At 39.6% G+C, this 21,295-nt stretch overlaps 1 protein-coding gene across 4 annotated transcripts in view; it reads left to right on the top strand.

Annotated features, from left to right (window-relative positions):
• The window catches only part of CPNE3 (copine 3), a 50,142-nt gene extending 29,480 nt beyond the window's left edge, over positions 1-20,662 (top strand). For all 4 annotated transcript variants that reach the window (XM_054595416.1, XM_054595415.1, XM_054595414.1 and 1 more), the window contains 9 exons: positions 613-711; positions 4,671-4,757; positions 5,405-5,464; positions 6,088-6,221; positions 9,983-10,037; positions 10,118-10,169; positions 14,625-14,758; positions 16,017-16,253; positions 17,689-20,662. In XM_054595416.1, coding sequence (XP_054451391.1) covers positions 613-711; positions 4,671-4,757; positions 5,405-5,464; positions 6,088-6,221; positions 9,983-10,037; positions 10,118-10,169; positions 14,625-14,758; positions 16,017-16,253; positions 17,689-17,805 — 975 coding nt within the window. In that variant the 3' untranslated portion in view covers positions 17,806-20,662. The remainder of the gene's footprint in view (positions 1-612; positions 712-4,670; positions 4,758-5,404; positions 5,465-6,087; positions 6,222-9,982; positions 10,038-10,117; positions 10,170-14,624; positions 14,759-16,016; positions 16,254-17,688) is intronic.
• The last annotated feature ends 633 nt before the right edge of the window (positions 20,663-21,295 follow it).

Here is a 21,295-nt window from a genome sequence, read left to right as displayed (position 1 = left end):
ACTTCACCAGCCTCCTGTAGGAGCAGAAACTTTGCAAGGGGGTTCAGTACTTTTCCCCCCAAATTTTCCTTTTCATCGTAGGAGCTGTGATCCTCAGAGTGCTGTCATATGACTTCATCATGTCTAACCCTCATGCAAGCCTAGCCTTGCCAGATGGCAGGATGAAACACTCTTTCTATGATTTTAAGTCATCTATTATGCCTTTCAGCTGCCTGCACACTGTCTTCCTCTCTTCCACCATATAATGGCTTTTAGCCATTGGTCAGTGATAACAAGGTAAAGAAGTGGATGAGGAAGAGATATAATTCCATTTTGATTTTATCAGAACTTAACAGAGGACATGATAGAGGAACTGGAAAGTACTTAATGTGGAAATTGAATAGTACTTGTTTCTCATTTGCCTGTGATCTGCCTGGAACCCATACCAGGGTCACTAGGATTCCAAAGGATTCCAGGAGGTCATTTCCTACCTCTCCAAGGAGACCTGCACGCTAAACATTTTTACTTACTTGAATGAAAATGGCACTTCTTGGTAAGTCCATTGGTTGCAGCCAATACTTTTTAAACACAGCTATGTTGATTTTTATATATTTTTGTCATACTTAATTCTAGGTAGAGTGCTATGACTATGATAACGATGGGTCACATGATCTCATTGGGACATTTCAAACCACCATGACTAAACTGAAAGAAGCCTCCAGGAACTCACCTGTAAGTTGCATTTTTGTTGTTTGAAAATACCTGACAGTTTGGCCATACAGTTAGTATTTCATTTTTTCCCCTTGGCATAGCAAATGTTTACCACATGTTTTACTCTGTACTGTATAATGCTCAGAAATCTGTGGATTTTATTTGTTTAGTCACCAGATGACCCAAAACTCATACTTGAGGTGTGAGTTTACACAAGATTTAGATGTTTTGTTTTCTTGGCTATTGACAACACACATGGTTTGGTTGAAAATTCTTAGTTTTAAAGCGTTTGGCATTTCATTGGTCACAATAATTAGTAGCCACAGCACTGGATAAATACTTGTGTATACTTTTTAAAAATTGTGTCCACTTTTACAGCCTGCCTCTGGCTCTTCTCTCCGACTTGTCCTTACCCATGGGAAGAATGAAAGCACAGATACGGTATTTCAAATGAAGGAGTATGGAGCTGCCATCTAATGGCCCTAATTATGTTAAGATCATATTGTAATCAAACAAAAAAATAGGGATTTGGCTGCCTGTTGCCACAAGAGCCAAGTGTGTGAGGCAGATGCTTGTGCAGAAGGAAAGAAGTTTTATGCAGGTGCTGCACAGTCTGGGAGAATGGCAGACTCCTATCTCAAAGCCCATCTCCTCAGCCAAACCAAGACAAAAACCAGTGTCCAGAGTTCCTGCTCCAATTTAAAGTACAGCCCTTTGGAGCCCACAGGTGCCTGCTAATCTGTCATAGTCCCCCACCCAGGTAGCTTAGCTTGTTCCCAATTGCTGTTCATTTTAGGCTCACTTCTGGAGCCTGTGTGTGGAGCCCACATGGTCATGGGCTATGTGGCTGCTAAGGCCACAAGGTTGAATAGTCGCTGGAGAATGCTCAGATGTGTGGGCAAGAGCATCCCCAGGTGGGCAAGAGAGAGCGAGAGAAAGAAAGAAATTCCTTCTGGAAGCCATGGGCTACCCATAGAGAGAACAGGCAAGTGTACCATGCAAGTCCAGGTCGTGAGCAAGCAAGAGAGTGAGCCCGCAAGTCACGAGCGAGAGAGAACCTCTTTGTTCCCCTGGGATTATATTAGCTTGGGTGTGGAACAGACCAGGTGCTTTTTCAGAATGATCAATCAGCTTCTCAAACTTTTGTGCACTTCAGGTGGGTCCACCTCCCAACCAATCCCTTCTTTTCCCAAGCTAGATTGATTGGCCTCTTGGGTCTAGTACCTCCCCCTGTGCCATTTTGACTTTTGTGGCACGTGTGCCTACCTTGCCCTGGTACCACACCTAATCTGGTAGGGGTGGGGAAGGGCTTTTTCACTATCCAATTATCTTGCTACTTTTTGTACGCTTGGGCCCTACCCAAGCTAGATATTAGGAGATATTTCTAGCTTTCCATGCGCCCAGTGTAAGAACCTCCCCCTGGCACCATCTTGGCCAATGGTGAGACTCCCTGGCACTGTGGAGAAACTATCTACTGGTAACAATGTGTCTGCCCTCACTACATTTATTTTATTGTTTAGCATCTCAACATATTTCTAAGAACGCCTCTGAAACTTTTCTGTCTCTAAACCAGTGTGGTTAATACTGTTTCAGAATTTTATTTTTTTAATTTAATTAATTTATTTTTTTAGAAAGGGGAAGGGAGAGAGGAGGAGAGGGAGAGAAACATCAATGTGTGGTTGCATCTCCTGCACCCTCAACTGGGGACCTGGCCTGCAACCCAGGCATGTGCTCTATTCTGGGAATCAAGCCAACGACCCTTTGGTCCATAGGCTGTCGCTGAATCCACTGAGCCACACCAGCTAGGGCTGTTCCACAGAATTTTTTAAGTAAAACTTAGAAATTGCTTTCATCTTATTTACCTTTCTAGTTTGAATGAGATAAGGTGTTTATGCTCTTTGTAACTTAAAACAGAATAATATGAATGTTTATTAGCTGCTTAGAGACCTGAAACATGCTCATGTGTTTTATATATACATAGCATTTGCATTTGAAAATACAGCCATGGAAAAAGGTCATGGCCAGGTGAGAAAGTCTATTTTGCCAAGTCATGTGAGTGATGTGACCTAAAAAAAGATGCTGACAGGTTTAGATCAAAACTTAAAAACTAAACAAATAAAACTTACGAGGCATTTGGCTTAACTAATTGGGAGAAATAAGTTTTAAACAAACATAGAGGGCTAGAATTTTCAGTGGGTCACATAGAGATCTCCAGTCTGTCCCTGCTGCTGTTCACAAAGCCCAGGTAGTAGAAGCAGCCAGTACAGAGATGCTGGTGGGATGAGCAGAGGCTTTCAAATCCCATTTATGGTTTCAATGCAAGCATTGATTTGTCCTTGAGTTAACAGACTTTGAATTAAAACAGCAAAATTCAGCCGCAAATATTCCACTTAAAGATTTTTTTAAAAGGCAGAACTAATGGAAAATGGTGAAAACCTGAACACTTAAAGTAAAGCAGACCTCCCAAAGGAACTAAATATGAGAAGTTGTCTGGATTGTTGTTTCAATGGGATTAGTTTATCATTTTCCAGAATCAATAAATGACATGCTTTTAGACTATAATGAGCTAACTATGACCTGTACAGTACTTTATGAATCACGTAAAGTTTTTCTAAATCCAGCTAATTTGTGATAAATGAAGCTTTTAATGTGGCCGTAGTGCCAGGCTTGCTCACTCCTGTTCTTTAAAGGCTAGGCTCTGTCTTACCATCTCTTTTCTCAGTGCCTGGGACAGCGCCTGCCTTTGGTGGCACTATGAGAGTGTGAGTACATGAAGTAATGCAGCCTTTGAGCAGTGAGAATTCTATATAGAACATTTCTGCATCTGAAATACTCAATAATTAGTTTCTTTGATGATGACTCAGACTCTGCCAGGATCCTGAACCCTCAAAAAATTTAACATACTTTTGTTTTATATCATTGTATCAAATGTACTTTTTAATGTTTGATTTTTAGAAAATTAGTAAAAATAAGCTGCTTTCTATTAACTAGAAGAGGTGACTCATCAAGTTCACTCAGTATACCTTATGTGCTTATTATTAGGTAAGACAGTGAGAATTGGAAGGTATAAATCAGAGATCATTATACTAGCTATGAAAAAATATTAATGAAATGAAATAGTTGAGAATAATAACAAAGTATGTAAGTTAGTTTTATATGGCTGCAGAAGTTTAAAGAGATGGGTGAAGATCAGAGAAGACCAGAACAGAGGAGGACATGAGCCAAGCCTTATGGATTGACAGGAGGACAGGAGGCGGAAAGGAAGACCGGTCTGTCCGGGGAAGGAAGTGTACTGAGGACAACATTAGATCTGGTTGTAACATACATTCCCAGTGAAAAGAGATGATGTATTTTACCACAGAATTGGGCTTCATATGTCTCTGTTTTCTGATGGTAGGTTTTGTTGTTCTTTTCTAAGCAGCATATTTTTTGTTCTCTTAGGGTAAAAACTGGGAGTAAAATATTTTAATTCCTTTATTGTAAAGAACAAGATTATTACTTAGAAGATTTACAAGGAAATTTATATTTACAAACTATTTTTAAAGGTATATAATGTTAGGAATGCCTTTTGGAAATTTCACAGATAACTATTTCACGTACTTAGTGTATTATGTCATTGTTTCAGAGTTTTATTTGGAATAGACCTACATTAGTAGGTGGTTTGATTCCAGGAGAAAAAAGTCATTCATGTAAATTCAGATTGACATCTCTGCCCTAGCTGGTGTGGCTCAGTGGATTGCGTGCCATCCTGAGAATCAAAGAGTTGCTGGTCTGATTCCTCAGGGCCCGTGCCTGGGTTGCAGGCCAGGTGCCCAGTAAGGGGCGCATGAGAGGCAATCACACATTCATGTTTCTCTCCCTCTTTCTCCCTCCTTTCCCCTCTCTGTAAAAAAACTAAATAAAATCTTAAAAAAATAAATTCACGTTGACATTTCTAATATCAATAGTGAGAACAAATCTTTTGTCTTTTCTCACTATAGATTGAATTTGAATGCATAAATGAAAAAAAGAGACAGAAGAAGAAAAGCTACAAGAATTCAGGTGTCATCAGTGTGAAGCAGTGTGAGGTTAGTCGACCCTGACCACTTTTCATGTAATGAAGCCCCATTTCCAGTTCTGTCAGTGTTGCCTATCAAACACATCTGCATCTGGGGCAGAATCACGTGAGCATCTAGGCAAGTTAGGGAAAAGAACAGAGTAGCAAATAGTAAAGCAGTCTTTCAAGTAACTTTGCTTCCAAGGTTTCACAACATTTTAGCAAAGGACAGGATGTTAAGGTTTTTTATTACCTTAGGAAATGTGCGGCCCTGTGGTATTTTCGCACTGCATTGACAGGAATGATATGAGTTAGGAGTGGAGGGGAGTTATCTAAGAGATTTCTTATAACAGACAAGTGGGCTTTTAAAAACATCTTGATTATTATGCTTATTAAAGCTCTCAATGTATAAGATTAATTATTTCTCAAAATGTAAAGTGAGTATATTCCAATTTTGACCGTTATTGTTCTAATCCTAACATTGCTCTAATTATCTTGAAGTAAAAACCAATTCATGACATGGAGGGGGGAGTTTAAACTTAAGTGTAGGGGCAGTTTCCACGTGTTTGTATCAATTCTCTTGAGGTCATAAACTGTTAAAAAATTTTGCCAGAGAGCTCTTTGTTTCTCTCGTACAGGAGGAGAGCCTACGTTTTATCTATTGCTGTTTGCTTTTAGATTACAGTGGAATGCACATTCCTTGACTATATTATGGGAGGATGTCAGCTGAATTTTACTGTAAGTAACTCACTGAATTTTTCGGAGTCATTTTTGCAGGAAGAACACTTCCATTTTACAGTGTCCTTTCTCTTCCTGCAAAACTGACTGATCAAATTTACACTCTGTGTGTGTGTGTGTGTGTGTGTGTGTGTGTGTGTGTGTGTGTGTGTGTAAGAACACTTCCATTTTACAGTGTTCTTTCTCTTCCTGCAAAACTGATGAAATTTACACTGTGTGGGGGGCGTTTCCCTTAGACAGGTGGTCTGCGTACATCCTGAAGCTTTCATTTGTGTTAATAAGATCTGTTCCTTCTTTCTGACAGAAAGTAGATTATCTACAAAGCAGTGATTATCCTGTAGTAAGTTTAATAATATTAAAAACAGACATACAAATACAAGCCCTGCAGCTAAAGTCATGGGTGTAATAATTCATGATTTAAGAGACCTAGCAAATGGGAATGGCAGGCTGTTTCATGCTGCGGCTCAAATTATTTGACTGGAACTACCTGTGGTCCCAGGTGTTTGTGAGGAAACAGCTGCAGTCCTCAGAATGCATGTTTGTGTCTCACCTCCTGATCCTCTCCCAGACGTCAGTGTAGACATCCTACCTTCATTAGTAAGGGCTGCAATTGTTACTTGCAGGTGGGGGTGGACTTCACTGGCTCCAATGGTGACCCACGGTCTCCTGACTCCCTTCATTACATCAGCCCCAACGGTGTGAATGAGTACTTGACTGCTATCTGGTCTGTGGGACTAGTCATTCAAGATTATGATGCGTGAGTATGCCTTGTTTTCCTCACTCCTGGTAGGAGCAGTTTCTGTTTCCTCTGCTTGTTCTCTGATCGAGTTAGGGGGATAGACTGCTGGGGGAGTGTCTTTCTCATATCTTTATCTTTGTGGCAGTCCTAGTTTTCGCCTTTGACCTCTCATCATGGCCTGTGGTCATTTACAGTATATTAGGTACAATGTACTAATTTAACAGCTGACTGCAGTCAGCAGACTTGTTTCTTTGACCTAGTTTACTTGGGGTTTACTCATTAGGGAAAAGTTATCTGTGTATTGAAATCCAGATAAAACATTCTGTAAACACTCATAGACACTATTTCTTAACACATCTATTTCCTTGGTAGTCACAGTAAAATCATCTTAATGGTGACTTTGAACAAATGTTGAAGGATAACTTGACCTAATTGCTATAATATTTTGAATGAATTCTCAATGGATGGATATTAAATAGATTTAAATAGGACCATTTGAAGGTTTGCTAAATAGTAGAAAAAAATGTGGGCATTAGTAATTTTTTATTCTGGATCTCTTAGGGAACAGTATAAAAGTTCACTTGTTTTTACCTTTTATTTTATGACAAAAGCCCTTACTTATTGAATAGCTTTTCATTAATCTGTTACGACATTTAAAGAGGCGATTTTTAGGCAAATGCAAATAAACCTGAAGCAAAGATAGCAATCCCAGTACTAGCCTCATGAATTTAAGGCAGAATTCATAAAAACAGTAAAAAATTACTTATAGAGCACTTCTTACATAATCCAAAATGAAAAATTTAGCCATAGACATGCTTAATAACAGAGTATCAAAGTACTTCCATTGAAAATATAAGTATAATAAAACTTTCAAAGTCACACAGTCAAAATGGGGCTCATGTAAAGGGTAAAACATTCACAGGGTCACTCTCTCAGACTGCCACCCGGAAGTTAACGAGAAAGGTATAATAACTAAAGAGAATTTACCATGTGGAAGTTTAAAAATTCTTAGATCAAAGAGAAGACCAAAGTGTGGTATCAGACTTTCTAGAAATAGAGGATAATGAGAAGACTGTACATGGTACTATCTTTATGTGGGAGAATTTCTCATTTACATGCTTTTATTTTTAAACAAGAACTGAATATAAATGAACTAACTTCAATAAAATTAAGTTAAAAAACAGGGAGTAAAGACATCATCATAATAGCAGATTCTATACACATGTCAGCTAATAAGTGTTGGGGACAATTTAAGCACTTTCTATGTGATGTTCATCTATTCACATCCTTGTGGAGGGAGGGGTACTCTTGTCACCCACACTTTGCAGAGGACCCTGAGGTTTGGGCAGTTCCTTGTCTAGGTCCCTTGGCTGGTAATGGCAGAGGCAGCGTTGAGCCTGACCAGCAATGTGCTTTCCCAGCTGCACTAACTTCCTCTGAACAGAAAGGAATGGCTTGGAGAGTTCTAAATATCCACCACATTATTAAATAAAGGAAGAGGTGGTTTTTTGCAAGTTGAACAAATCCAAGGCAGGTCTTTGCCAACAGTGATCCCAGTGAAAGAGAAAACATCGTTAGAATATTAGTAATGAGAGGGTGATTATAGGCATAGATTCAGGGAAAAAAAACCATTAAAAATTATATGTTAAAACTTTCTGTTACTACACTGGGAAATCTAGATTAAAGGATCACTTTTTAAGGAAACTTTAACTCACCAAAGTTGGCTTCAAGAGGCAGGAAATCACAATAGAGTAGGAACTGTGAATGGAAGGGGACAGCCACTCCTCACAGGGGCAGCAGATCAAAACAGTTCTAGACATCAACTCTAGCAGACCTGTAAGGAATGGACTCAAACCTGAGAAAGTTTAGCAAAAATATGAGAAAGTAGTGAGAGTTCAGAAAGGTGGTCAGAGACAACATAAAATAAAAAATCAACAATTTCTCAATTACCAGCCATAACTGATTAAAGAAGTTATGGTGGACTAAAGATCACAATTCAAAATGCAATAAAAATTGAGAATGAATTTAGTTAAATATCTAGGGTGTTTACTGAGGGAACACTACAAAATTGTACTGAGAGACAGAGAAAGAGACTTATTTAAATGGAAAGATAGCCCATGATTCTAGATAGACAGATGCCATAATGATGTAAGATATGAAGTCTCCCTAAATTAATCAACTTTAATCAAAATTGCAGTGGAATCCTGACAAAATAATTCTTAAAATATTCTAGAAGGAAAATGAATCAGAATAACCAAGAAATTTTTCAGGAAAAAAATATAATAAAAGAAATGGGAAATTTGTTCTTAGCCGATAGTAGAACATTTTACAGGCATGTGAGTTAAGATTATGGAATTAGAACATGACCTGTGGAACAAAGCAACAGTCTTGAAATAGACCCAAGTGTGTATGTGAACTTGGCATTTGACAGAGATGGCATTTCAGGGGAAAGGAGCTATAGTGAAACTGGACAAGAACTCAATTTGGTTAGTATACTATTCCATATAAATTGCAAGCAAAGCTGCTGAAGTGGACATGCAAAAACAAAGTGGTTTGTTTCCCTTGTGTGTTCATGGGTAGAGATAAGAGTTCATACTGAGAGGGTAGCTTTGTCTTCCTTAACCTGTAGCATCCACCTTGGGTTCAGGCAGCTGCTGTGGGTCCTGGGTCCTCTGGCAGTAGAAGATGAGGGAGCCAGGGTGCGTGTGCATCCCTCCCAGGAGTCCCTTCAGATGACTTCTGCTCACACCATACTGGCTGAGGAGCTGGGATCAGCTGAATGGGCTCTGTTTGGGTGGTCTGTTATCAGGTGAAGAACGGAAATGGAAATGGACGAGTATTGGTCTGCTTCATATCTGGACCTTTTCCAGGTGGACTGTGTTTAATAGCAAAGACAACCCTGAACAGACCCACAGAAAATAGATGTGGATTGCTCACAGTCTGGCAGTGAGGATGCAGAAATCATGAAAAAATTTTTATTCATATTAATTAATGTTAAAACTATAAAGGGGAAGATACTGTAAACAAAGTTAGAGACAGATTACAATCTGGGAAAAGATCTGACATGTTACATAGGTTCAGTTCACAATGCAAGAAGAGCTGTTAAAGTTTACATGGAGAAGGTTGTCCCTGGTAGGAAATGAGCTTGTTAATCCAGAGGTTTATGTGGCAGGACGCGGGGAGAAGTCCACCCAGGGAATACTTGCACCATTCGCAGGACACTATTGATCCAGGTCCCTGTCCCTCATTCCTAAACTGCTGGGGCCAAACAGTCATTCATTTTGCTGAATAAACATGATAGTTTTGTATGTGGTATTTGCACCATGTTTCTGTGGCCAGTGTATGAATATTCCTATTACGTGGCTGTAGATAACCCCATGTGAGTGGAGCTTAGGTTTTACTGCCACAGGAGTTTACTGTAAACAAATGAAAAACCGTTTGGTTTTACGGCTTTATGGATTTATCTACATATTTATTCAATGAAATAATATACAGTGTATAAGTAGAAAAGAATATGTTATAAAATACGGGAATATGAACCCCATTTGTATAAATGTATGTAAAGGAATATTTTTCCTCCCTCAAATCACATAAAAATACTGAGAATGAGAATTGCTGTATATTAACACTTTTTCTCTGGTTATTATGGGTAATCTTTGATTTATCTTTTTTTAAAGATTTTAAAATTTTAAAAAAGGAGATCCTATTGGTTTTATTATGAGTAAAGATAAAATTCTACTTTGAAAAAACCTTTTACCTTTTAAAAATTTTCTTTTTAGTGATAAGATGTTTCCAGCTTTTGGTTTTGGAGCCCAGATACCTCCCCAGTGGCAGGTAAGAGGAAATCCCAACTTACAGATTTGCCTCCTAGAGAAGCAAAACCAGCCTCACCAGCCTCTTTCTCCTCTTTTCAGGTTTCGCATGAATTTCCCATGAACTTTAATCCATCCAACCCGTACTGTAATGGTGAGTTAAAAAACTCACATGGACATTGTAAACTGAGAATCTCATTGGTGTTAGGTCTTTTGTTTTGTTTTCTTTTTTTTTACCTTTTCTTTTTTCCCCTTTCTACCTCTCCCCACTGCACTGCCCCTCCCCCCAGCATCTTTCCTCACTGCCCCCCCCAACTCTTAGTTCATGTCCATGGGCCAAACATACTAGTTCTTTGGCTTTCCCATTTCCTATACTATTCTTAACCTCCCCCTGTTTAATTCCCTGTACCTTTTTCCCCATTCGCCCCCTTCTCCCTCCCCTCTGATTTCCATTTCTATGATTATGTTCCTGTTCTAGTTGTTTGCTTAGTTTGTGTTTCTGTTTTTGTTTTTTTTAGGTTCAGTTGTTGATAGTTGTAAGTTTGTTGTCATTTTACTGTTCAAATTTTTTGATCTTTTTCTTAAACGAGTCCCTTAAACATTTCTTATAATTACCACTTGGTGATGATGAACTTCTTTAACTTGACCTTATTTGGGAAGCACTTTATCTGCCCTTCCATTCTCAATAATAGTTTTGTTGGATAGAGTAATTCTGGATGTAGGTCCTTGTCTTTCAGGACTTTGAATACTTCTTTCCAGTCCCTCCTTGCCTGTAAGGTTTCTTTTGAGAAGTCAGCTGATAGTCTTATGGGAACTACTTTGTAGGTAACTCTCCTCTTTTCTCTTGCTGCTTCTAAGATTCTCTCCTTATCTTTAACCTTGGGTAGTGTAATTATGATGTGCCTTGGCATGTGCTTTCTTGGATCCAACTTTGAGACTCTGAGCTTCCTGGATCTCTTGGAAGTCTATTACCTTGGCCAGACTGGGGAAGTTGTCCTTCATTATTTTTTCCAATAAGTTTTCAATTTCTTGCTCTTCATCTTCTCCTTCTGGCGCCACAATGATTTGGACATTGGAACGTTTAAAGTTGTCCCAGAGGTTCCTAAGCCTCTGCTCATTTTTTTGAGTTCCTGTTTCTTCATTCTGTTTTGGTTGAATGTTTACCTCTTCCATCTGCTCCAAATCGTTGATTTGAGTTCCAGTTTCCTTCCCTTTCCTGTTGGTTCCCTGTGTATTTTTCTTCATTTCACTTTGCCTAACCTTCACTTTTTCCTCCATTTTGTGACCATGCTCTACCAATTCAGTGAGCATCCAGATTACCAGTGTTTTGAACTGTACATCTGTTAGGTTGGCTATCTGTTCATCGCTTAGTTCTATTTTTGGAGCTTTGATCTGTTCTTTCATTTGGGCCATATTTCTTTGTCTGGTATTTATTTTAGAGAGGAAGGAAGGGGAGGGAAGAGAGAGAGAGAGAGAAGCATCTGTGTGAGAGAAACATCAATCAGTTGCTTCCTGTACATGCCCCAATCAGGGATCAAACCCACAAACTTTAGGTGAATGGGATGATGCTCCAACCAACTGAGCCCCCAGCCAGAACTCTAGGTTTCTTTTGTGGCATATTTACCTCTTTATCACATAAAGCAAATGAATTGCACCCAGTTGGTGGTGAGAGTGGTGACATCATTATTATGATGATGAGAATCTCAGGCTAAGTTCTTTTGCCTTAAGAGGTTTGCTTAATAGAACAACAAAGTTCTCAATCTTGAGACTATGTCAGTAAATATAGTCGTATTCCTTTCATGTATAAGTGGATTTTAAAATAACCCTTCAGTGCAAAGAGTAGTTCAGTATATGGATCTTTTGAAATCCTCTCAGAGGAGCAGACACTCTACAAGGAAAGTGTCCAGCACCAAATGGCTTGCGCTCAGTCTTCCGTGACTGGGTAGGCAGCTTGAGGAACAAAGTTCAGCTCCAGGAGCAGCTTCCCTCTGTACAGGGTGTAAAGGCCAACGTTTGTAGTTCATGCTTTCGTGATACTTCAGATATCCAAGTGCTTTCCTTCTTTACCCCATTGAGCAAATAACCTAAAATGCCAAGTCTCCCACAAAATTATGCAAGATTGGAGGAGGAAAAGAAAGTGGGGATAGAAATGTAAAATTGTACACAGTAAGCTGACTTTCTACAACAGGTCCTTTTGACAATTACAGAATGTGTGGGTTTTGAACAAAGAGCCTGTCCTCTCCTTCTCTTATTCACAAAGCACAGTGGAAGCACATGAACACGGTGTTGGGAGGGTTTGTATCAGGGTTTCTCCTTTTCCTGGAACACTTTTTCCACACAGATTAATTCAGTGCTCCTTTGATACACTTCAGTGGGTTGTGGTGAACTTTCATATCCATAGCCATTTTAAACTGGGAATGGTATTCTTCTCAACAAATGTGTTTTGTGCTTAAGATGAAATTGGAACAGTCTTCGGAATCTGTAATTAGGTTTCATTTATTGCCAATGAATATATATGTGATATACTTATGTGATAACTTACGTGATAATTTATTTTAGAACTTCATTTACTCTGAGTAATATGAGCCCATCTTTGAGCTGCCATCAAATGCAGCTTTCCTACTTTTGGTTTATAGTCAGGAAAAAAGTCCATTTGGTTTTAGACAAAGGAGACACTGTGCAGAAAAATGGCAGCCTTATTTTAAAGCAAGGAAGTTAAATCCCTTCCAAATTTATCGTGGAATTTATTTGCCCAGAAATAAGTAACATGTCTCACTTGTTCCTGTAAAGCAAAGGAAGGATGTCAGCATAATTCAGCTTTAGTGGAGGAACTGAAGGCACTTGGTATCTGTGAAGAAATTTAATTAATAGTTTGTACACCTTGAGACTAAAAAGCAAGCTAAGGTGATAGAAGTGGAAGAAGCTATTATTGCTGTGGTTATGGACTCAGTTTTCTACAGCATGTGGCTGTCACTGAAGTAAGATTCTGCTGCTAGTCTGTCAATATGATTTTTGTTACTAACAGACTGACTAGCTCTAGTTACAGCCTCACCTTTGCATGTAGAATCACCTCTACATATGAATGTTATGTTCTTAAGAGCTGTTCACAAGACCATTCATTCCTAAGTTCAGAGTGACTAAGGGGAGTTTGCGGGAACTCTCCAATTTTAAGGGGAGAGACTCGTTCCTCTGAATCAGCTTTTAAACCAAGTCCCTGCTTCTCTTCCTGTTACTCACTGTTCTGTTGCACATTTTTAAGCAAGAAACCTGTTTGGGTTTTATATCAACAATCTTCTGAGGAAGATTACTTGATGATCTCAGCAAGTATTGTGGGGAATTTCTAGAGGATTCCAGTATCTTACCTGTGTCTGACTCTAATATTGGGACAGATTCAGTAGGTGCATGAGTGACACTAATGCCGCATCAGCAGTGCTTTTACCAGGAGTGTTGTTCAGCTTTCACCAGGTTGTGTTGCTCTGATAAACAGTCTCTAGATCTGAGCGACTTTCTCTACTTCACTTATCACTGGGCTGCAGCTCTGCTCTGTTTCTCCTCTGTCTGGGACTTGGGCCAAAGGAGCAGCTATCCTCTGGGATGCACTGCTCTGTGACAGAAGGAGAGCAAGCAGTGGGTCTTTTGAGACATGTGTGCCCCTCTCACTAACATGCATGGATCACAGCTGGTCCAGGCCCTGCCCAGGCCCAGCACACAGCACCCCAACAGTCTCCAGAGTGCCCAAAACCTGCAGTGGAGTGTGACACCTACCCAGAAGTGGGTGTGTGGAGCTCTGCAGCTCACTATGCCATGCTTGACCTCTAAGTCAGTGATTTTTAACCTTTTTCATCTCATAGCACACATAAACTAATTACTAAAATTCTGCAGCACATCAAAAATATATTAATTTATTTGACAGTTTAAGGGAAAAGAGGTCAGTGCCCCTGACTAAATAATCAGATATTGCTTGTTTTAAAAATTCTTGCAGCACAGCGGTTGAAAATCATTGCTCTTAAGTTATCGAGGAAACCCTGGACTGGAATTACCAGTGGGATCCTAGCCAGCTGGCATTTTTGTGGAGTCTCTGGCCACATATACAAATATTTTTCTATCTAATCAGTCACTTTTTTTCACCTCTTAAGTAAGTTATATGATGCAGCAACTTTTTCACAGTTCTTGTTCCATCAGAATTTCATTCCTAAAACATCAAAATCAAGCACTGTAACAATCCTACTGTAGATTAGTGAATAATTTTGCGAGGCTGAAAGTAAATGCCTTCTCTTAGGAGAGGGGAGGGGAGGGTTTATTGGCTTTTGAAATGGAGCAAAGCTACAGAGCTGTGTGATACACAGGACAGGGCATGAGTAGGTTTACACTTGTTCATATGGAAAATAATACAATAATTAATAATAATACAAGAATAAACTCTTGTGTGTGCTCATAACTGTAAGCTTACTTTTGCCCAATCCTGTATAGCTTAAAAAGACTCCTCAAAATAGAACTCCTAACTGTTTAAAGCACAGTATATTGATTTGTACATATAATTAGCTAGATGGTGAGTAATGAGCAGTCGTATTACACGTTGAGAATGTTCAATACTCCTTTTCTGGTCTAGGGATCCAAGGCATTGTGGAGGCTTATCGAGCCTGCCTTCCTCAGATAAAACTTTATGGACCCACGAATTTCTCCCCAATCATCAACCACGTGGCCAGATTTGCTGCTGCAGCTACACAGCAACAGACAGCTTCGGTAAGTGTTGCCGCCAGGGCAGGGAGTTGTGGATCTGTAGTTGCTCCCAGTGCCAGTTGTCTGTGGATTTGACTGTCGCGATACAAGGGCAGAGTGTGAAGTAATGTTATGGTCATCCTCAGTTTGGGAGTAATGTCTGTTGTTGTATTAGTGATCATTACAAACAAGGTAAGAACAAGCAGCCCCTATGCCCATGAATCTTTCCTCTGCCTTTTGAATTAATTTTTTAGATTGGTTCTACCCCTCCGCCCCTCAAAATGAAGGTAGACCTAACATATAAACTAATTATTTACAACTTGAGTTGCTGTTGCAGAATTGCTCACTGTCCTAAAAAGGTTTGGATTGGATAGCTCTTTCCTGTAGGACCTCGCATACCATTTATCTCTCTTAGCTTCAACATTCTCACGAGTCAGGTAGGGACTCTTACAGTTGTCCAAAGAGGAAATAAGATAATTCATATCAAGTGCACAGGGCCTGGGCCATAGTGAGTACTCAGCACACGTTAATCACTGTTACAAATCTTACTCCCATTCTAGACTTGAATGACTGAAATGATGGAGTCACAGCTTTACATAAATTTTTACAACTCTTTAAAAAGATTAGTCAGAGAGGACAGAAGTGAGAGCATTCCCAAACCCCTGTTCTGAACCACATCCATTTTTTAAGTGAATTTTGTTTGATAAACAATTCTGCTTTCATCAGAATTGTCCCGTGCTTCCTTGACTGATACTTATTATTTTAAAAATTTTTTAAAGACTTTATTTATTTTTAGAGATAGGGGAAGAGAAGGAGAGAAACATTCATGTGAGAGAGAAACATTGATTGGTTGCACCCAACTGGAGACCTGACCTGCAACCCAGGCATGTGCCCTGACTGGGAATCAAATCTGCAACCCTTCAGTTTACAGCTTGCACTGATTCCACTAAACCATACCAGCCAGGGCAATACTTTGACCGATTTAATACTTCAGTTAAGTCAGTGTGATTATTCCTGTGCCTTTCCATGTCTTGCTTCCATTAATTTATTCCCATGCTATTTTGTAGTCTGTTGCACTTGTAATAAACCTGCAGCACTTCTATCAGTAAATTCCCCTGTCATCAGAGATCTCAGACTATTATTAAATGGTGTCCTAGGTAGAAACCGGTGAGAAAAACAAGCAAGAAGGACAATAATGACTCATCTAGATGCAGATGTCAGCAGCCATTGCCTTTACTGTGTGGGAGCTCGAGCTGCTCACTAGACTCTTTTTCTTTGGCAGCAATATTTTGTGCTCCTAATCATTACGGATGGTGTGATCACAGATCTGGACGAGACCAGGCAAGCTATTGTCAGTGCTGCCAAGCTGCCCATGTCCATCATCATTGTTGGAGTGGGCGGGGCTGACTTCAGTGCCATGGAATTTCTGGATGGTGACAGTGGGAGTCTGCGCTCCCCATCTGGCGAGGCTGCCATCAGAGATATTGTCCAGTTTGTGCCTTTCAGGCAGTTTCAGAACGTGAGTATCACTCCTCCTACTTGGCAGTCTACAACCAGATGCTTGAGTAGGTGCTAGGGCAGGCATGGGAACGTTCCATTTGAAGAGCCTTGATCGGGGGGGATGGTTTCACTTCAGGTTGTACACTGCCTCTCACAGTCTGTGTGATAAACCATTAAATGAGTGCTGTTGTGAATGTCTTAAAATATATTACATCTTCACTTCTGTGATGACTCTATACAAGTATTGGATGGATTTACCAAACTGGAAGTTGATTTGGTGAACATCTCTCAGAAGACTTTTACTCAGTTTACTCCAATGGTAACATCTTATAAAACTGGTACATTGAAACAAGCAAGGTCCTACTCCATAGGTTTCCCTATGTTGCCCTTTCATAGCCACACCTGTGCCCTCCCACCTTCATCCCTCCTTATAACCCTGGCAACCACTAATTTGGTCTCCATTTCTCTTATTTTGTTACTTCAAGACTATTACAGAAATGGAATCATACAGCGTATAACCTTTGGGACTGGCTTTTTCACTCAGCCAAACTGCTGCATTTATTCCTTTTCACTGCTGAGCAGTATTCCATGCTATGTGTGTGCCAATTTGTTTGAAGGATGTCTTCAATTTCCAGTTTTGCCTATTGCACACAAAGCTCTGTTAACCTTGTGTACAGGTTTTGTGTGAACATTTCTCTGGGATAAATACCCAGAAGTGCAGTTGCTGGGTCACATGAATACTGCATGTTTAATTATTAAAGAAACTGTCAAATTTTTCCAGAGTGGCTGTGCCATTGTACATCCCCACCAGTGATGTAGGGGGCAAGGTGTGGGCAGGGTGTCAGATTAAGAAGCAGTAATATTAGGGGTTTCTTTGGTGATGAAACAGTTGTGTATCTTGACTGTAGTGCTTACACAGATCTGTCCAAATGATGGAGACACATTGAGTTGCATGTACATGCGCACGTGCACACACACACACACACAAGTGCATGTGACACTGCTAAATCTCAGTAAGGTTTTAGAACTGTACCATTGTCACTGTCCTGGTTTTGATATTATCCTATTATAGAAACTGTTACTTTTGCAGGACACTGCCTGTAGGTACATGGGACCTCTCTGTATTATTTTTGCAACTTTCTATAAATCTATAATTATTTCAAAATAGAAAGTTTAAAAAAATTAATACCTAGTGAATGAAAGACCCATGTTTAAAAGTTAAAGAAAAATAACAACAAAAACTCATCACACACCAGAAAATAACTTGATAAATGTGAGTGGGATATAAAAGTATTCTTTAGGTTATTCCATGTTTTCAGACTGTTCCTAAGACAAGATGCAGGCCTAGGAATGGAGATTGCTTCTCTTTACTGACGTGTGCAGTATTCTTAGTCTTCATCAAAATAGCAGTAAACATTTGGTTGCTAATGAAGTCATCTGATTGTTTTCATTAGGCTCCCAAGGAGGCGCTGGCCCAGTGTGTCCTGGCTGAGATCCCCCAGCAGGTGGTGGGCTACTTCAACACCTACAAGCTCCTTCCTCCCAAGAACCCCATTACTGCCACCAAGTGAAAGCTCTCCAGCCTCCCCATATGATGGACATGCCGTGTCACATACTTTCACCCCATCATTTAGGATGTGAACCTGATTCTCTATGGATTCCATTTACTTAAAGCATTCTTTTTATACTTTTTTCAGAGGAGCACTTGCTAAGTTATCTTTTCCCAATCAATTCAGTGGTCGCTTCTGATTTCTGGTAATTGCATTCAGGCTGTTTGGATTAGACACTCATGTAAGAAAAGCTTATTTTGTTGTAATTATTTACTTTCCTAGGATAAAAATGCCATTTTGAATGTTTGTCAATAGAAAAAATGAAAACCTATTGGGATGGTGCAATTTCAGGTTGCTGTGCTTTGTGTATCACAAGACCATGTCCATCTTGGTGACAATGCTTCTCAAAGAAAATGACACTGGATTTGTTCCTATAATGGTTCAGTGCTTTTCTGGAGGCTGCAAGTGTCCCCAGCTGTGCCTGAGTTTGTGGCAGGGTAGACAGGGTCCAGTTCACAGAACAGCAGCAGCACCAGGACTTCCTGCAGAGTGCTAAATGACAAGGCACACACTTGCTCTTTATGACACAGTGACCTCAGCCGTGTGTGAGTAGCCATCTGTGTTTGCTGCTCAGTCTTTTCTGTGCATGCAGAACACTGTCCATGAGGTCTATGAGCTCAGGGTCTGCATCTGTAGGCAATAGCTTGTCCTAGAATCTCCATTACTAGAGCATTTTCACTAGTGTTTGTTAAAATGGCTAAGACTGCTTTGTCCAGGAACACTAAGGACCAAGCCAGAATTCCATTTCCTTTTCGCTAATGAAAGACTATGCTTATTAAGAAAGGACAGTTTTATACTTTTCTTGCTAAGGTCCCATACGTTGATTTGTACATAATCATTTAGACATTTTGTCCTTTTTTTAAGTAACATTTTTAGTCTGATTTTTAAACTCATGATAATGGTTTTCTATGAATCAAAATTATGTTTTCCATTTTAATAATGTGCTGTTTCCTAGGCGCAGAATATATTGTATTAAGCATAAAACCTGCCATGACTGCCATGTGGCTCGGTTGGAGCATCATTCTGTAAACCAAAAGGTTGCTGATTCCATTTCTGGTTAGGGCTCAAGCCCGGGTTGCGGGTTTGGTCCCCAGTTGGGGCATGTGCAAGAGGAAACTGATCAACATTTCTCTCTCATATCAATCTTTCCCTCCCTCTCTTCCTTCCTCCCTTCCCCTCTAAAAATAAATGAATAAAATCTTTTTTAAAAAACAAACAATTTTTAAAAAGCATAAAAACTGTTATAACTTTAAAAAAAAAACAACTTCTGCCTAAAGACAGAGTGCACTTTACATGCTTTTTTTCCCTCTAATTTTTACCCTTTAGAACATGTTACTAAGTAAACATTTTATCATCAGATTAGATTCAGCAATGGCTTATTGAGGATCCCTGTGCCAAGTACTGTACATATCCATATGTTGGCCAATCATCTTTAAGAATTCAACATTAAAAACTTCATATTGATCACAAATCCTCAAGTGGATGCATCCAGTGCTATGGTAATATGCCATTCAGTCCTGAAACTTGCACCAAAGCTTGTGTCTCTTGTTCCGTGAAATGTTGGCTGCTTCCAGTAGTTTGGAGCTTTTGTTGTCCTGTGTTCTAATTTTATGTGACTTGGACACAACACACGTATATTGCTGTGGTTTTCAGAATTTTCTTTTTTAAACACACTCCTGGGCCCCTCCTCTCTCCCTAGTGCTAACCAGCCCTGCAGCGCTGGTATCTCCTGCACAGGGTACTGGGACCACTGGGCATGACTGGTCAGCGATCCACTGCCCAGATCACAGTTCTTCTGACACCACTGTCCAACTGTGCAATGTCATATTCTGGTTTTAACAAGAATTGTTTCCTTTTTAAAATTATTACTCAATTTTGATCAGGTTCATCAGTAGATGCTGTTTCTCATAAAAACTGTGGTTCCAGCAAATTAGGGTAATGGATATCTTCTTGCAGTTTTAAATAAAAGCAGTTACAGTTTCTAAGTCATTTTATAAAGTCTTTACAATTCCTACATTTCACCTCATCTTATGTGATTTAATATTGTTTTATATTAAAATTGTCCCTTAGCCTGTTGTGCAACCATTCATTCAAGTGCCATTAGTTCTTAAAGTGCATTTAAAGAAGCAATAACCAGATAGGTTATGAGCATATGCTGCGTTGATGGTGCCCTGGGTGGATGCACTATTTCTTGCGTGTGCCTATACAGAGAGGGCAGTATACCATTCGGCACAGTCAGGTCACAGAGACGTAGAGTTGGTCCAAAGCTTACACCTGTCTGCTGTCCCTGAGCAGACTCAAGGCCCACTACTGAGTATATGCCTCATCCTCATGCTTTGCCTTGTTTGTGTAGCTCCTGGAAAGTCATCTTGGTCAATCTCTCCATATATGTGTTTGACAGTCATGGAAGTGACACATAAGCAAGACGTCTGGCTGTGATTGTGAGAACTCTTGTGCTTTTGGGGTGTCATGTTTGACAATAAGTGTGTAAGTTACAAACACAGGGTTCCGGCAGAAGTAAGGCCTGCTTGAATGTGGTTGGTAGGGTAATAATACGGGTGTAATAATTCATAGTTTTAATTTGAACATTTCACATAAAAGGTTATATTGTATGCTTGAGTGTGATATTATGTTACAGAATTACATCTTATGCTTTTGTAATAAAAGTTTGTAATAAAAAAGGGGGAGTTATTTGTACTGGACCCTGTATATTAATGTTAAGCATATCTTCCATTCGAATTCCCTTTGGATAAAGGTATTTCTTGATGTGCTGCAATAGTGCCTTGTTTTCATTTTTATTCTTCTCTAAATGTTATAAAACCAGTAGAAAAGTTAGAAATAAAGCAAATGTAGTATTTTAGCTGGCCTGTGTTCCATACTTTACTGATGTTCTTATTTTGTGGGGTTTATTAATTTAAAAGATACTGACTGCATCTGAGATACTTTTCTGGGTACAGAAGGGAAAGGTTCTCAGTTTATAGCTAGGGTGGACTGGGAAATAATGCCGCTCATGTTTTACCAGTCATGTTAAGCAGGGCAGTATATACATTTAACTTTAAAAAAAAATTGCTTCACTTCTATTGCAGTCATTGGGCAAGGCCCTGGGGATACAGTGCTGACCGAGGCAGCCACAGTTGCTGCCTTCATAGATATAGTGGACTGGGAGGAGGGAGCGAGAGAATATTAAATGAGTATTACAGAGACGTGAGATTAGTGTGTGATGTAATATATCATAGAGAGACCCGACTCATTTGGCCAGCAAGGAGCCCTTCCCTGAGGATGTAGTTTTTAAGCTGTGACTTGAAAGTTAGCTGGGTGGAGAAGATAAAAAACGCTTGTAAAGGTGTCAAGTTAACAGCAAGTAGGGAGAAAAATGTTTTAGGAAAGGAAAGAAATTTACGTGTGCTGGAATATACAATGCATGTGGAGTGGGTGGTGGGGGTCACCTCCG

Source organism: Pteronotus mesoamericanus, unplaced genomic scaffold (genome assembly GCF_021234165.1).
Source record: "Pteronotus mesoamericanus isolate MK-2021 breed Mesoamerican mustached bat unplaced genomic scaffold, CSHL_Meso_final scaffold_54, whole genome shotgun sequence".
Taxonomy (NCBI): Eukaryota; Metazoa; Chordata; class Mammalia; order Chiroptera; family Mormoopidae; genus Pteronotus; species Pteronotus mesoamericanus.
This window is presented reverse-complemented; position numbering and strand designations above follow the sequence as displayed.